Genomic DNA, 18,640 nt, shown 5'->3' with positions numbered 1-18,640 from the left:
GGGCATTAACTGGGTTAAGACAGGATTCCTGTAGGTAACTCCTTAAATGCTTTTACATTCATTTATCCCTGTGGATTAAAGCAGCCAGTCATCAAGCAGATGTTTTGTTTATGTAGTTTGGGTGCCTGCTCTTCCTAGGCATGGCTAATTGCTTTCAATTCCTGTGTAACAGTTTGTCGATGCCTCTTAAACGTTTATTCCAGACAGAGGTATTGCTGATTCTTTCAATCCAAGAAGTTATTAATGTTCAGAAGTTTACACTATCACAACAGATTAAGATTTTTTTTAAATGCTGCATAAGTATAAAGAGTTTATACTAAATATGTACAAATCACTAGTTAGCCCACCATTAAAATGTTTTAAAACTACATTAAAAGTAGGTTTTGAGCACCCTACTTCAGGAAGTATTTCAGGACCTCAGAGATGCATAAGATACCATGTAAGACAGCAGCAAGAATGATGGGCATTAGTTTGTGAAGAGTCTGAAGAAACTGGGACTCTTATTAAAATGCAAAAGAGTAAGAATAATCTTCCTGCAGATGTTCAAACAAAAAGTGCTGCATACATTGTTTGCTCTAGTCAATTTGATAAACAGAGGGCATGAATTTAAAATGATTTCCAAAATATCAAATTAAGTTCTTATAAGAATCATGTTGGGCATGGAATGCAAATGCATTTCGTGAATAATTAAAAGAAGAATTTAAGAAGTGTGAGAAAAGGACAAAGTAAGGATACTACATGGTTAACTGTGCAACTCTCTGCAAGAACTAGGATGGACTAAATGACTTATACTACAGGTAGAGAATTCTCTTTTCTGTACTGTGGATAAACCAGTTCAGGTATGTCTTTTGCTTTCTGAAAATATTTGACAATTTTTAGCATTGTCTAACATTTTGTTCTTGCTATGTTTTTGGGTGTATGTTCCTTTCCATTGTAGTTTCTCAAATTCCATTTTCTTTTGCATTCAGCAGTGCAGGTTGGATTCTCATTCCCCTCTATTATCTCACCTAGCATTCAACTCAAATGTCTGAACACTATTAGATACTATGTGTCATCCTTGTAATTAAAGATATTCTTACTTACATTTTCGCTTTCAATTTTACCATGCCTTGAAGCATGATGTTAAATTTGCCTTCTCTATGCTAATTAATACAATATATAATTCAATGACATTGCCACCCAACTGTTTCAACTGTGGATATTAGGAATCTTCACAACTTATCCTCTTAAATTTCACTTCTTCAGTTCTCTACCTAAAGGCAGTTCCTTGGCAAATATCTTTTGAACTATGGCAAACGTGTTTTGATGAATGAGGAGACAGGCCCTGAATCGGCTTTAACTCGACGAGCAGCGAGACCACACTGAACCATGCTTTCTTGGCACTAACCTGATTCACATGTCAGTTGTCTGGCCAATTCAACTAATTGGCTACCTTGATCTTTTGCTGTATTTGTATTTACCCTACAGACACTCAAATGCATGTATAACGTTTTAAAATATTCATAGAGATGTAAAGCGCGGAAAGATTCCCTTTGCTCCAATTCATCTATGCTGACCAGATATCCTAAATTTATCCAGTTCCATTAGCCAGCATTGAACCATACCCCTCTAAATCCTTCCTATTCATATACCCATTCAGATGTCTTTTTAAATGTTGTAATGGTACCTCCACCACTTCCTCTGGCAGCTCATTCCATACATGTACCACTGTCTGCATAAAAATGTTGCCCCTTAGGTCCCTTTTAAATCGTTTCCCTCTCACCCTAAACCAAGGCCCTCTAAGTTCTGGACTCCTCCACCTCAGGGAAAAGACCTTGTCTATTTACCATATCTATGCCTCATGATTTTATAAACCTCTAAGGTCACCCTTCAGTCTCTGACACTCCAGGAAAAACAGCCCCAGCTTATTCAGCCACTCCCTATAACTCAAACCTGCAGTAACTAAATGTATTGCAAATATATTCTGGCCAATGTATTACATATCTCTAAAGCCTTAATTCAACTGTGTAAAGCTGTGTCCTCATTTTCCAATTATATAGTTTGAAAAACTGTGGCCATGTCATAGAAAAAGAGTATTTTAACTGTCTTTCTCTGTCCTTCAGAGATCTCAAATAATTAAATTCCAACTGCAATGTCAAAAATTCTGCATAACATGAGATCTCTTAGAGTTCCACATTATTCGCTATTTATCTTCCTAGTTGCACAATTAATCTACATCCTTCTAGTCATCATTGTTTCTATGCATACTGCTTTCCATATTTTATCATTATCTGAAAATTTAATACATTTGGAATTTTTTTTGCTTCTAGCTTATTCAATGGATTAGGAACAAAGTCCAAACACTAAATCCTGAAGTAGTGTTCTTAACATCACTCCTCAGTGTAACACATCTATTTTATCCAGATTATAACATACTTCTCCCTTAATAAAAACAAACAATATCCTTAGTTTCAGTTTTTCTTGCACTGATATTACAAGCTGTGAATTGACACAGACAAGATCAGAGATCTTTAAGCAGACTTCTGCAGACAAGCTAAGTTTTTATTTAAGAAATAGATTACCTCTGAGTAAGGAGTTTAGTCCTAGTTCCAGAGCAGAAGTAGGCAAAACTGAGGGGATTGTTTGAAAATGTAAAAGGTTAAACTTGTGTATGAAGGCCTAAAGAAGAATCTGAGAGATTCTCCAGAAAATGGAGTTGAAGTCAGTCAAATTAAGCAAATAGAGGAAATAGAGAAGGATATTCACTCTGTGGATAGTGTAACAAAGTGTTTTTGTGATTACATTTTTGCCATGTGTTTTAAAATGCTTACATTTTATGTAAATAAGTTGTGCATAATAAACCGTTTGATTGTTAAACCCAAATTTGCAATAGGTGCTTATGTTTCAGCATTAGACCACAAAAACAAAAAAAAACCTCTATTAAGACAAATTTCAGTCTGAAATCTGACTTGTATAGTGATAATATCAGCTGGGATCATAACACACAGCAGTTAGATGCCAATGAACTGTAGGTACTTGTCTTTTAATCAAATTCAGTTACAAAGCAAACTGTCATTGGAAGTCATTTAATAAGATTAATTTTGTTTAAAATGGTGCATTTGCAGACTAAGAAACAAAGAAATAAATGAAGTACTTATAGATCAGATTGATCACCATAGCAAACAGGAACTGTAAAGCATAGCTACAATAAAGGAAGTCAAGGACTGCAGAAATAATGTGAACTTGAGGTTGCTGCAGCAGGAATGTCAGGAAGCCAGATTTAAAACAATAACAAGGCAATTTAAAAGACGAAGTATACAGTATTTAATGGAAAAATAAATTAAGAAGACTATTGAGGCCACAGTAAGAGTCCATAATTGAAACCATAGAAAAGTTGGGAAGAATTTAAGGATATAGTAATAATAATTCAATGAAGTCATTAAAGAAAACAGGAGGCTTTGTTAAAGTTGGAAGGTTGTGGGGCTTATTGATAGTGGCATAATAGCATGCATCACCAAGGGAAAACCTTTAAAATTCTGGGATTCAGCTTTAAGAGCATTTACAGCAAGATTCATGTGGGAAAACCACTAAAGAATAAATTTGGTCCTTTTCATCATTGCTATACTGTAGAATTTAAGGCATTTAATTCTGAGAATAAAAGGTGGCATTAATGTGCAGCAGAATTTAAATAAAGGATCACATTGGGAAGAAATGACAACATAATTAAAATGGAAGATTTAATTTCAAATGAGCTAAATAGAACACATAATTGGACAAAACAAACCCAAAGAACTGCAGATGCTGGAAATCAAACAAAATGAGTTAACATTTTGGGTGAAGTGACCCTTCTGCAGAACTGAGAATTGGACATCTTAGAGAAAACAGCTTTGAAGATATACAATTGCTTCCACTGCACATTAAATCAAAGCTGAAGAAGGAAACAGTTTTGCAAAACAGTAAAAGCCTATACAGTGGGTGCTGGACATCTGAAGCACAGACAATGCTAGAGAGAGAGAGAGACAAAAAATGAGAATACAGAGTTCACATTTCCTGCATTGTATGATAATGACTTCTTCAGAGCTTGAGACATGGCACACAGGCAATGTCAATGGATTCTATCTTGACTCAAGTGACTGTCCATCCTGAACAAGACTGCCACACTGGGAGACCACCTCACCAGGCCTATACCGCCACTCCAGCTGTTGTAAGCCACCTCATCGGTGGCCGGGTCCAGGAGAAGACGCTGTCTGCTGAAGTTGTTAAAAGAAGGTAAGCTACCACAATAAATGGAAACATTAAAAGCACAGGCAGGAAAAAAAGGAAAGTGGACAGAGTAGGTGAGCAGTGAAGAAAGACCTGTAACTAAGCAAGAAATAGAGTTAAAGTGGTCTTTCTTTTTAATTGTCTAATATGATCTGAAAGATTGCCTGATATCTAAAGGAATGAGGGAACAGAAATATATATTAATAATTAATTGGATTTGAATTAGTTGCATAAATAGGGGGAGCAAGTAATCAGTGGATGAGCAAAGTTTTATGGAGTCCAGCTTCCTGAAATAAATACATTTTTTCAAACGTGTGTTTGACGGTGAAAGTTATTTTTTACTCCATCCAATAGTGTGTGTATATCAAGTTGTGTTTAATAATGGAAATTTAAAATTGTAAAATGTAAATGGCCATTGCTTCCATACATAACAATTTCAACACCAGTTCAGAGTAAAACTTGCTGCAAAATTCCAATTAATATACATTTTTAATAAACTCTAAGAAAAGACGAATCTCAAAGCACTTGACAGGTGGACAATCAGCATTAAGTGCCATCAATTCCACAACAGACATACTTCAAGGACATAAGCATCAAGTTTAACTAAGCTTAGTGGGACAAATCTTAGTACAGAACCACAAGATATGAATTTAGCAGCCTTTGAACTTACGCATATGCACTTAAAGTACAGATTGCTTTTTATGTTTAATACAGTTACAAACTTTTTACAATGTGCTGTTTACTGGACACATGCATATGTAAACAAGAAAGATTAACAGAGAAAGCTCAAAGTCTTTGTTGCAGAGATACATCTGTTATTATGGGGTCTTGGCAATATTGACAATGACTGCACATATTCCTAGGACTCTTCATTGATCTGGAGCAAAGAATTAATTGCTGCATCCTTGTTGCCTCTTTGTGCTTCCAGCACAGAACGGATCACTTCTCTGTCCATGTTAGGGAACATATCCTGGATGGATTTGAGATCCTCCTCGCTGTAGAGATTTTGTGGAGCAGATACCTGTGTCGGTGCTGCAACTGGGATCATTCCTTGTGTATAGACTGTTGGCACTCCTGGCAAATAAAAGAATATGGTATTTAACAATATACCAGAAATCAAGACAAAATTAAAATGTAGGCAATGATATGAAAAATAACTTAGCATTTTAAACCACAAGCTTGATGTTTCATATAGGCAGTTTAACAAATGTTAAAAACAGAGGGAAAATTAATCCATTAACAGATGTCGGACTGGATTTGATTTACCACAGTAAGATGCATCATTGCAATTAATCTGTACTTGTGGTGTTTCAATTTATTATTTGAAAGTTATTTAGTTATTAATTTGCATTAATGCTAGCAATTCCAGTCTATTTAGTCCAGTTTATGGATTTTCAAAATTCAATGCAGATGGAAGAGATGATATTTTAATGGCAAGCTTCAAGTTTCACACAATTTAATATTTAAAGATTTGTAATGTCATTTTTCAGTACCCCAAATTTAATTTCTTCTGCCATAAGTACTATGATTTTGTACAAACAATGCACTTTAAAAGGAAGTCACAATTTTACTAGGGATTGGTAAGCGCAATTCCAAAAATACTTTTTAAAAACTAAAGGAAATGGAATACAGAGAACCAGTTGCAAACATTACTTGTGAAAAATTAATTCATGCAGGTTACTTGGACAACACATATTGATGCATAAAATAGGATCTATATTTAAAATCATTGAAATTATTGTGGAGAAGTCAATTGTTTAAAAAAAATGGCAAGTGAGTTTCAATTTTGTATTCCATTAGTTGACGCCAGTTCCACCGAATATATTAGTAATATAAATGAACATCTTGACAAATCAAGGAACAGGCCTATTGAATTTAAAATTTGTAAATGTAAGATATCAGTTAACATGCCAATTTTACCCAAGATTGCATTTAAATTTTGAGCTTCAGAATGTAAAGTAATACATGATCCAAAATCAGATACATTAACCTTGAAGCCAGCCATCATTCCTTTACTGATATCTTACAAATAATGTTTAAGCAACAGCCACTTTAAAATACACAAGCAAATGACATTAAAATGTGTTCATGCATAGATTTAGCCTGTGAGGAAAGGCAGTAAATGTCACTTGAAACTTACCCAAAGCAAAATACTCAAGCCCTGAAGTGGGTAATAAGGAAATTAAAGCGCAAAATACCAAGAAGCAACATTAATAACATGTCCAAAAAATTAGAATTAGTGAGAAAGCAAATCATACCCAGCTTTCTTTTACATGAACGAACTTGTTACAAACCACAACTACTATTATTTCATACATTGCAGGCTATAAACCACAGATCAGATTTTCTTTTTACAAATGCAGTGATTATCAATAAATGCAATATAGCTGCTGCATATGCAGCCAGCAATGTCACCCTACTGTATCAGGGCAGACTGCAGGAAGTGTCTGGCACCAAATACACCACTACATTCCATTTACAGTGATGTCATTATCAGTGCCAGTGACCACAGGTCAGAGAGGTGAAGCAGACACCTCGGTGAAAAAAATGACAAAGGCTAACATCTGGAGGGGTGGAGGAAGACATGGGAAGGCCAGCACGGAGGAGCGAGTGTGGTGAGCTTTCTACTAAAAAAGCACAAGATACTTTACAAAAAGGAAAAAAAGAAGCTATCAACTCCCAGAATGCAGTTTCAACTTGCCAAAAATACAAATTATTAAAGATGGGAAAGAACCTTTAGAGCCTTTGACCTTTTAAAATAGTGTGGCACTTGACAAAGTCTGTAGTGCAGTAAGCAAGAAAAATCTCAAGTGAATGTTCAATGAATGATTATATTTAACATTAAATGGTTCCCCAAAATATAAACAATCAAATCAATACAGTGCAGAAAAAGAGATATTTAAGTCACAGCTTCATGTAGATGTTTCTGCGCTGCAAGCTGTTTTTAAAGTAGATAAATGAACACTAACAAATCTATTGGATACAATGATGTGGGCAAAACAGTACATAATTGAGTCATTAACCAGTAATAATCTTCTGTTCCATTGCTTATTACCTCTTCCATTTAAGGTTTTTCAAAGTTAATAAGGATGACGTTTCTTCAGTTTAGATATGCTTATGAGCCTGAAACAGATGTCCTACACAGAAGGTACAATCCAAGTAGATTCCCAGGGTCAAATTGAAATTTAACATTAATTGTGGGAGCTTCCAGTACTCTTTCTGCCTCCATAGGCAGCTTGCTTAAAGCTTCAACAATTCAATGCTTGCCTCAGGTAGATATTTGATACATCAGTTGCTCAGAACATCAGAGCCTTCAGAAACAGGAGGCTAAAATCCTGCATGACTTTGCAAGGAATTGCAAGATTGGATGAAGTTGAAAGTCAAGTTGTGTCATATGGTGGAGCAGAATATATCACACTAGGTTCTTAGCATTTATAATGTGCATTAAAAGAAACTGTTTTTAAACAAATGTATTTTTTTAAAATCAAGTATTCCTCAACCTTGCCTATGTATCTCAAACTGATTTTTCTGTTGGAGAGATGCTATGAGTCTAAAGACAGCTAACAGTCCTTAAATAATTACTGATGCATGATGTTTTAGCTTCTGAACCTCATACATGGTCATGAAAAATGTCAAAGTTCAACTGGCCTCAGCACAATCAGATAATTCACTGTAGCCCCAGTACCAGTACACCAGGCATGCATTGTCAACTTCAATACTTATCAGGAATTAGCAGTAAAAACAATACTCTCATTACAATAATTTTGAAAATTTACCATAATGTTAATTTAAATTAATGTAAAGGTTGTGGCTAGTTAGAAAGCAACAAATATCTCTTTCAATCATTTCCCAATCATATTCCATACTTCGGTTTGCATAGAAATAAAAAGGAAAGAATCACAAAGAGACTTCTCCCTCTCTTTAAAAGAAGTTAGAAAAGCTTAAATCATACCTGTAATAGGCACATATCCTAGTCCCTGTTGGTACACCGTGGGCATTAACACTACTGGCTGTGGCTGCACCAACATGTTTGGTGGCATTGTCTGTGAAATGCAATGAAAAATTGAGTTAAAGTAGTTTCTTCCCAAAAATGAAGTAAAAATTAAAATAGTTGGTATGGATGAAGTTGAATTGTGCCATTTAATTCTTGTGTCAAGTATAACCTACACAGAGCTTATATTATCTGGATAGGAAAAGTGGGGAGAACATTACTCAAAAGGAAACTCCAAATTGGATGGAATACAAACTTTTTGAAAACATACAGAACGATAAGTCTTGCAATTTAAAATATGTAAGAATTGTGGACAAAATTCTACATAAAATATCTACAACAGGCAGTTTACATGCGAAAAAAAATTACCATGGCAGCATTTACCAACATAAATGTGGGACTACACAAGATTAAAACTCATAACTAACATAGGTTTATTAATATTCTGAATCTCAATGTCTGATTCAGTAAACATGGCCTTCCAGGGATATGCATTTGCACAACTCTTTGCTTGAATGCTTTTACCTCCTAAATTTTCTTGTATTTACTAGACTTCATCTATTTACCTTTTAACATAGAAATTATGGAGTTATTTAAATTGCAGTCTCCAGGAATTACACCTCAAGACTAACTAGTGTCTGACCATAGTTTATTCATCTATCCCAAGCAATATCTCAATGTATCAACGGCTAGTAATCCTTTCCAAAGTAGAGGTTTCTAGAAAAGAGTATGATATTCTACAAGGTAGAGTCAGAATATTGTCACAGCATCAATAAAGTCTCCGCAAGAACTATACCTACTCATCCAAGGACTGCTGAACTCTGTGCAAGATCCAGTCATACCTAGCATTGACACATGTGAGAATTATAGCACGGTCAAAAAAATATTATTTGAAAGCAGTGATATGAATATTGGTTTCTGTTGTAATAACTTAAAGAAAACCTTAGACATAAATTAAAGCTTAAAGAGCTTATATTTGGGATTGCTGAAGAAAAAAAACATTTTACCAAATCTGTGTCTTGCAAGCAGCAGCACAAATCAAAAAATACCGAAAGTAAAAGGGAAAACAACAGTGCTCACTGGTTGAGGCAAGTACAAGATGAAGTTTTGAGATAATGCATTTAAGCAATACTATCAAACAACTAAAAGCTTATGTCGAATTTTTGAAAATTATTCAACATACCCAATGTCTTTAAATGTCACCCACATCAGAAATTGCAATTTTCAGTTAAAAGTGTAATTTACAATGTAAATCCCTTAATAGTTCTTGAAATGCAGTGCCCATCAAGACCTTTGCATAAACAAGTTTCAAACAATACAAGAAAATTCTAAATGTCACTTACTGCATAAGACATAACAAGGTTGATCATTCCTTCTTTATCATCACCCTGCCTTCCACTAAGGCTGTACCACTCATCTACTACTTTGCCTTCTTTTAGCAATTCTGGGATAGTTATGTGAGTCCAAGCAATTCTATCATCCATGGAAAAAGCCCGCTGCAAATAATAAACCACATGTTTCAATAAAAGATATATACTGCTGGAATAACAAACAATTAGTCTTTTGTAAGAGTTTTTAAAACAGTAAAATTCAAATCACAGAATGACAATACTAAGAAATGTAAGCGCATATACATTTTGGGAACTATTGGATCTATCAAATACCCTGAAGGATTTGCACAATAAAGCAAATATAAAACAGAACAATTATCTTTCTTTGGCTTAGTATCTGTCATACCATCTTAAGCCAATTTTATAAAAAACTATTAAACTTTAGCAGAATTGAGACCATTATTTCAGCTTTCCTGTGTGTAAATTCCAGCTCATTTGGGAATATTCTCAATACACTCATTAGAACTGTTAGACTTCTGAATCAACATTTTAGACCCTTACCTACTATGTAAAATGATAGTGCAAAATAAATTAGGTTTCAATAATCAGAAATTATTGAAAACAAAAAAGGTCAAATAACAGACAGCTAAAATGCAAGTCCACTATTTAAGAAGCCAGCACTCTTAAAACGTCACATTTAAAGTAAACTTTTGCCGTTTAGAAGTTTTCCATGCTGAAATCAATGGGAATGCGAATGATGCAATTTAAATAATTGTTCAGAAACTCACCTCATCAAATATCTCTAAGTAAAATGAATCAACGCCAGGTGGCACAGTACACTGAATGACTTTGTTCCATCTTGGGTTTTTTGCTCCATTATGTGCTGTAGGTGTCTCATATACTGCATATCCAAGACGTATTCTGCAGTAAGGATCCATACGTGTCATTCCATAGTTTTTTGCCAGTTTTGCCTAGGTGGACAGAATTAGGTCATTTTTATGCCACAAAAGATATGGAGGAGTTTTACCAGAATCCAGCTGAATAAATGCCTGCCCTGACAAAACAAAGACAGCATTCAATCTCCTCCTCAGAGCTTCAAGTCATCTATATAATCCATTGTAAAAGCGGATGACAAAAGGGGTTAAGATCAGGCTGTAATTTATCTTAACTGGTAGAGACATTTCTGCCTGAAATCCTTCCTGAAACCTGGTTCAAACCATGATTGGCATCTAGGTTTTCAAAAGGTGCAATTCATTATTTATGTGCTACAATTTAGTCCAAATTACATAAAATAAACCCAACTTTCTCATTAATGTATAAACACTAATACTACAAAAGAAAGAAGCAAATGTCACTTTGTGCTGCTTAATGGCTGTTGTTAATAAATACTAGACCAGGCTGTGACATTTCCCTCAATTAGTGAGCAGCTGGTCATCTTTTTGCTGGAGGGAGCACACGTAAAGGTAAAACAATAATAGAAATGACAAAGTATTGCATTTGTAACGTAATATTTTAACATTAAAATGTCTCAAAGCCAAACATTAAAACACAGTTGGGGGCTTACTTGTCATCACAAAATATAACCCTAAGATCTAGATGGCAACTTTTCTGAAATGAAACAGCAATTCTCGACAAGAACATTGTCTCCTACTGAAAGGATGTCAAAAACATTTCAAAATTTTGGGCAGGGAACAGTGCACGGGGTAGAGGGCACAGTGGAGATAGAGTAACTTGGCCTAGAGTCAGTTCTTCTTTAACGCGATGGTTACAATCTTGTGCAACCCCCATATTATATAAAAAGCACGCTTTAGAAACAGCACTTAAATTATTTGCAATGCACCACATTACATTTTAAAAGTTTGCACTTTAGAAACAGCGCCTCTAATCTGTTAAGTGTTACAGTGAATTCATGTTGATGAAATGCACATTATAGCTGAATGAACTGTATTTTCAAATGGAGAAAGTTAACTGATTTCTTTTTAGCTTTCTACATAATTATACAATGCTGCTATTAAATATCAAGTTATGATCACAACCTTATTCTGAACCACATGGGGTCACAGATGTACAGCATGGAAACAGACACTTCGGTCCAACCTGTCCATATCGACCAGATATCCCAACCCAATCTAGTCCCACCTGAGAGCACCTGGCCCATATCCCTCCAAACCCTTCCTATTCATATATCCATCCAAATGCCTCTTAAATGTTGCAATTGTACCAGCCTCCACCACTTCCTCTCGCAGCTCATTCCATACACATACCACTCCCTGCGTGAAAAAGTTGTCCCTTAGGTCTCTTTTATGTCTTTCCCCTCTCACCCTAAACCTATGCCCTATAGTTCTGGACTCCCCGACACCAGGGAAAAGAACTTTGTCTATTTATCCTATCCATGTCCCTCAATTTTGTAAACCTCTATAAGGCCACCCCTCAGCCTCCGACGCTCCAGGGAAAACAGCCCCAGCCTGTTCAGCCTCTCCCTGTAGCTCAAATCTTCCAACCCTGGCAACATCCTTGTAAATCTTTTCTAAACCCTTTCAAGTTTCACAACATCTTTCCGATAGGAAGGCGACCAGACTGCATGCAATATTCCTACAGTGGCCTAACCAATGTCCTGTACAGCCGCAACATGACCTCCCAACTCCCATACTCAATACTCTGACCAATAAAGGAAAGCATACCAAACGCCTTCTTCACTATCCTATCTACCTGCGCCTTTCAAGGAGCTATGAACCTGCACTCCAAGGTCTCTTTGCTCAGCAACACTCCCTAGGACCTTACCATTAAGAATATAAAGTCCTGCTAAGATTTGCTTTCCCAAAATGCAGGACCTGGCATTTATCTGAATTGAACTCCATGTGCCACTACTCAGCCCATTGGCCCATCTGGTCCAGATCCTGTTATAATCGGAGTTAAACCTCTTCACCGTCCACTACATCTCCAATTTTGGTGTCATCTGCAAACTTACTAACTGTACCTCTTATGCTCGCATCCAAATCATTAATGACATAATGTAGGTAGGGGTGTAATCATTTCATGGAACAAAGTGTAACATTTTCCTCTTAGGTAGTACAGTATCTGCAAGTGGGATCCCAGCTCATAAACCCTAAGCTGAAGATCCTGGAGCTGTATTTGTGATTATTATGGATCTCACAGCTAGGCAGCAGTTCTACAGACTATTGTTCCAACATATCACTTGCCCTGGCATTTCTAAATCGATATATCACATTTTACTTTTACAACTGAATAGTCACTCAAACTAGAGCTATCTATGGTTCTATAGGCAAGGAGTATTAATGTGCAATTTTTTTGACCTGACAGTTGTAGAATACAATTTAAAATTCTATCCCTTGTGGAGAAAAAAAAAGTGCAGAAGGAGGGAAGTGAAAATATTTACAATTAAAAGCTAAGAACATAAACAATTAATGTTGTTAACATCAACATCCATTTTGAATTGAGAATCAAATATTGCTCAACTCCCAAAAGAGTCCCAAAATTGAATCATGGTTCACATAACAGGGAAACTGAAGTGACATGTTTAATGATGATTTTATTGTACAAAACTTAATTATTTTTTCTTCAGTCTGTTCATCAATGTTTGTGCAGGTTGGTAACATTTGTGGTATCTTTCCAGAGACATACATTTGGAACTGGCTGATCAGAGTGATGTCCAAGCAAAACAATAGCTATATATTATTACAACTGGTCAGCGATACAATTTACACTGTTTACATTAATCCACAAAATTCATGATAAAAATGACTTTTGAATAAACCTTTAATACCCCGAAACTGTGGACAAATTAATGGGATCATCGTATGATCCTCAAAAAGAGTATAAATTATTGAATTCCATAATTCTTCAAAGAAAAGGCTACTGATTTATTAATTCTTTGCAGATTGGTGGTACTAATGATCTACACTCCGATAATGTTAACCTTCATTCTGAATAGGATTCTTGAAAATCAAACCGAACTATTCTTGTGAAATGATCTCAAATGAATCTTTTCCACTATGAGGAAAAATATGCAGTTCAGAGATAGACAAAATGCAATACATCAATTTGATTTGTACTGAGTTCCAAGCTTAGTTCACACAGGTGAAAAAAAACCATCACTTGCAGTAGCACTTTACTGTCATGAAGGGTTGTATGTAATTTAGCCCGATTCAAAAGATAATCTGAAGGCATCAAGTTGTGGGAGCGTAGTTGGGTCCTTCAATAATTGCGCCGCTCTTAGCCAACAAATTGACCTTTGAGAAAGAAACAAACATTCCCTACCTGTACCACAGTGATGCTCAATCGACCCATAGTAGCCATGCTAGTCCCAAACTGTAATTGTTGAGCTGCCTGTGCATCAAGCTGTACTTGCTGCTGTTGTTGAGTTGGTACAATGCGAAGGAAGTCCTGTGGCAATTCTCCAATGAAAACCTTCAATGCAAAGCAAAATAGAAACATTGTACCCTATTTAGCTGTCACTTTTTCACATCAACTGGCAGGAAAATATCACGAGTGTTACTACTTGGTAATAGGTTAGTGCTATTACCTTAAATGCTAACCAATTAATCAGCCACATTCTTCATACCACTTGACAACCTTCAGGGAATAATTATCAGAGTATGTCAACCCATGCCCCTAAAAATAGTAATGCTCACAAAAATGATTATTTCTTCCTTTGTTTTCATAATTCAAACTTGCCAGCCTCAATTACAATATTTACTGGGTCACATTCAATTAAATCTGAATAGCAATTTTGAATTATGGCTCAAGTTTTACTGAAACCCAATCGAATTTGAATTTTACTGTTTTAACATCAAACCAAAATGAGATGTTTTGGGGGTATAAAAGCAGGAATTTTGAACAGTTAGCCAGAGAAAGAGCACCCATCTGCCATTCAAACAACTGCCCACAACCCTTCTCACTGAAAGGTAGCTTTTTCATATGAAACAACTTTGCAGAAGACAGAAGATAATCCTGTGTTTTGTAGATTCCCCTGGAAGTTCAACACCTGAAGACGACAACTGGTTTTGAAAATTGATTAGCTGTAAAAGTTAATAGGGACTTTATTGAATCAGTGTTGTCACAGCGTGGGAGGTAGATAATTTGTTTTAAGAGAAAAAGGAGGCTGACGGTTGTAGATAGTTGTCGTTTAAAATGTTCTTTTTGGAGTTATAGAATAAAATTATTTTTTCTTTAGATAGTGGAATTTGGGAGTTCTCTGTCACTCATACTTTAACAGATTACAAGGAATGGTGAACTTTTCTGTGTTTGATTTAATTAGCAGAAGGTTTTGACCCGTGTTGTAACATTTGCAAGTGGGTAAAATATTACCGAGATATCTAAAAAGGTTAGCATTCCATACAAATTCCCAATCTCAATAATGTTTTGAGCAGTGGTCATGCTGAAGTTAAGATAAAGAAGGAAATTCAAGACATTCAAAGTATCCCTTTACACATTCTGAGAGTTAGCTGTGATGCAACAACATAGCAGCAATAGATACACTATTAGAATAGGCCAGACCGAGGTTGAGAGGGTGGAGAACATCAAGCTCCTTGGAGTGACTATAACTGACGAGCTGTCCTGGACTTTGAACTTGGATGTGCCAGTTAAGGCGCAACTACGCCTCATCTTTCTCAGGCGGCTCAGGAAATGTGTCATGTCCATAAGGACCCTCACCAACATCTACAGATGCACCATACTCTCCTAGTGCAAGACGGCCTAGTAATGGCAACTGCTCTGCCCAGGACTGTAAGAAACTACAGAAGGTGACGTGCACAGCCCAGGCCATCACAGAAACCAACATTCCATCCATGGACTCCATTTACACAGCTCGCTGCCACAGAAAGGCTGCCAAAGACCCATTGCACCCTGGTAATGATCTCCTACAACCTTTTCCATCGGGCAGTAGATACAGATGTCTGAACACATGCACCAACAGGTTCTGGAACAGCTTCTTCCCAGCCGTTGTTAGGCTGAGTGGATTCTCACGCCTCAAATAATACTGATCTTGCCAACATTGATCTTGCCTAGCCCTCGCCCTGTGCAATATAACCGGAATGCCTCGAATTTTTATAACCTCTGATCTGTACATCCTTGCTTACTATGATCTGCCTGTATTGTTCACAAAAAAAAACTTTGCACTACTTTTCGGTACAAGTGACAATAAATCAAATCATAGTATCAAACACCAAGGCAGTAACATTTTCCAAATTTCCAACTTCTACTGTGCTCAAAGTGATTATAATTGAGAGATGGGTGAGTGGAACTCATTCCCTGGCAGGATGAATTGAAACTTCCAACTCTAAAATTGCCCTTGACAATGCCTAAGATATGGGATCATGGATGACTTCGTTCATGGGTCAATTTTGTCAAAAAAATGTCACCCTCTTGTCTGGAATAATCAGAATCAGAGGAGTTGTTCTGTCAATCCCATTGGGTTGCTGCTGATGGTGAATCTTTTAGCAACATCATGGGACAGAAGCAGTCTGTGAATGGAATTGCAGCTAGAAGGCTCTGGTGAGCAAGCCTGCTGAGGTCAGACCAGGCAGCATTGTGGTAATAAACAAGTTTAAATCCTGTGGTGTCTTGAACTTTATGCTTTCCTTGTGTTCTGGCTTCATAGAGCAATGGAAATTGTTGAGGATACTGTTGATTGCAATGATAGTTGGAAGATGAAGTTCAACGTAGAGGTGTGTGAAGTGATACATTTTGGCACAAATAACATGGACAAAGTACAATGAACAAAGTACAAATGTGTCTACTGCAATCTGTTTGTTAGAGGCACACCTACAATGCAGTTATAGAGGGAGTTCCAGGATTTAGAAACAATGACACTAAAGGCATGGCAAGATCTTTCAAAGGCTGGATGGTAATGGCTTGCAGGCCCACGTTCCCATGTGTCTGCCACCCATGTCCTTCTAGATGGTAGGAGGTGTAAGTTTGAAAGGTACTGTCTTATGAACCTTGGTGAATTTCTGCAATCCCTCTTGCAAATACTACACATTGCTACGAAGCATCATTGATAGAGGGACTAAATGTTGTGAAGGTGATGCTAATCCAAGCCAGCTACTTTATCCTGGGTGGTATCAAGCTTCAGTGTTGATCAAAGAAAGTGAGATCAATGCCCTTGCATGTGCATTGTAGATGGTGGAAAGTCACAAAGCGAGTTATTCACTAGCATTCCTGGCTCCTGATTCAGCCACTGTATTTATATGATTAGTCCACTTCAGTTTCAGTGATGGCTGTGTCATTGAATGTCAATGTTAGATCCTCTCTAATTGGAGATGATCGTTGCTTGATACTCAGATGACACCTGGATTACCGTATGCAGTTCTGGGTGCTACACCATAGGATAGGATAGGAAAGACCGAAGAAGAGGTTTGCAAGAATGCTTTCAGTTATTGGGGGGGGGGGGGGGGGGAGGAAAGGGGGGTACTGGAGACCTGGAGACATTCAAACTATTTTCTTTGCAGAGATGACCAAGAGGAAATCTGATACTTTTGAAAATCATGAAGCGTCTAGATACGGTAGATAGGAAGCAACTGTTCCCACTCCCAAAAGGATCAAGAATCAGCAAACACAGTTTCAAAGTGGTTTGCAAGAAGAAAATGTGGGGATCATATTTTTCACACAGCCAGTAGGTGGGGTCTGGAATGCATTGCCTGGAAATGCAGGTTCAATTATTTAAACAGAAACAAAACGTATCAGGAAAAGAACGGAGATAAAACGCTCAGATGGCTGTTTCAGACACTAATGAACCGAATGCCTTTCTATGCTATGAGCGGAGATTCTGTGACAGTCAAAAATCACCCAATCCAGTGATTAAGATTGCTCACTTTCCAGTTACCGTAGCCCAGGAAGGCAGTGCACAACGAGGACGAATATCTTGGGCAACCAACGTCATTAGCACGGGACAGTGTGTTTTGGTAGAAGTTGTCAGGGTGTTAGAAGGTAAGACTCGTGATGAAACCATTAGGAATACATCCAACGACCGTTGGCAACCCTACAACTGATGCTTTTTCTCTATTCGGCACATGACAACTATTCCAAAAATAAAAGGCAGAATACACAAATTCTATTTACAAGCTGTCGATCACCATCATCCAGACCCATCCTTACAGTCCTATCCTGATGAAAATGTTGCTGAGGCAGGATCTGACTGGCAGTTATTTTCCTGGCTGGCCCTTTAAACGGTCTAAGGGCAGATCAGAAAACAATAAACATACCCAGCACCCTTCTGTCTTTACATCCCACGGTGAATTGCGAAACAGCTGTAAAAAGAAGCATTAAAAGCACACGAAGGAACCAACTGCGGGAACACGGGCCAAGGCCGGGGAGGATGGCAGCCGGCGGCGGGCAGAATCTGGTGCAGTCAAGCCCAGGAGCTCGGACAGTACACCCGCTTCCTGACAAGGCCGCAGCCTCCCCAGAGATCGTGGTCCCATATCACCAATAACTGGAAAATAAAGAGAGGAATCCTACCGGGCCCCTCTGGGTGGAGACGGTTGTGGCTGCCATGTCCAATCCAGCCAAGCCGCACCCTCTTCCACCACCCCTACTGCTGCTCTCTCTCCCGTCTCTTGGCGGAGGAGCCTGCACTGGGCTGAAGGCCGCTCACTAATCGTCTGCTCATTGGCTGAGGGAGAGGGGGGGAACGAGCTCAATGTCTTGTCATTGGTTGATCATCGCTCCGAGCTGGCGTTCAGGCCTCTACGATTGGCTGCTCTTGGGCAGCGTCTGCACTCAGTGCTCTGCGATTGGCTTTCCCGGGCCTGAGCCTGCATTCACAAAGCTACGATTGGTTGCTCCTAGATCTAGGGAGAGAGGCACACACACACACACACACACACACACACGGCGGGCTCTGAGTCCTGTGATTGGTTGGTTCTGCAGCAGCAGCTAGTTCTGAGAACGCTGATTGGTGACTGGCCATCCCCGCCCCCCTGCGGTGGACGTTGATCTGTCCCTCAGTGGGCACGAGCTCAATGTTTCTGGCATTTTCTGCGTCAGTACCTGGAGCCAGTTAATGTAAGCCCTTTCCTTTCAACTGTAGCTGCCAATTGCGTTGAACCAGATTGAT

The 18,640-nt window shown here is 37.7% G+C and overlaps 1 protein-coding gene across 2 annotated transcripts; it reads right to left on the bottom strand.

The window, feature by feature from the left end:
• Nucleotides 1–4,596: 4,596 nt before the first annotated feature.
• On the bottom strand, nucleotides 4,597–18,189 carry tollip (toll interacting protein). Of its 2 annotated transcripts, XM_060838479.1 has the most exons (7): nucleotides 18,043–18,189; nucleotides 13,843–13,992; nucleotides 10,353–10,535; nucleotides 9,577–9,729; nucleotides 8,195–8,285; nucleotides 6,383–6,403; nucleotides 4,597–5,316 (listed from the first exon to the last, which is right to left on the bottom strand). In XM_060838479.1, the coding sequence occupies exons 1-7, from the start codon at nucleotides 18,076–18,078 to the stop codon at nucleotides 5,102–5,104; spliced, it is 849 nt and encodes a 282-aa protein (XP_060694462.1). In that variant the 5' UTR covers nucleotides 18,079–18,189; the 3' UTR covers nucleotides 4,597–5,101. The 2 variants fall into 2 exon arrangements, with proteins under 2 accessions (XP_060694462.1, XP_060694463.1); XM_060838480.1 differs by lacking the exon at nucleotides 6,383–6,403 and having other exon boundaries at nucleotides 18,043–18,187.
• Between the last annotated feature and the right edge of the window lie 451 nt (nucleotides 18,190–18,640).

Source organism: Hemiscyllium ocellatum, chromosome 18 (assembly GCF_020745735.1).
Source record: "Hemiscyllium ocellatum isolate sHemOce1 chromosome 18, sHemOce1.pat.X.cur, whole genome shotgun sequence".
NCBI lineage: Eukaryota > Metazoa > Chordata > Chondrichthyes > Orectolobiformes > Hemiscylliidae > Hemiscyllium > Hemiscyllium ocellatum.
Note: the sequence above shows the minus strand (reverse complement) of the source record. Positions and strands in the feature narration are given on the sequence as shown.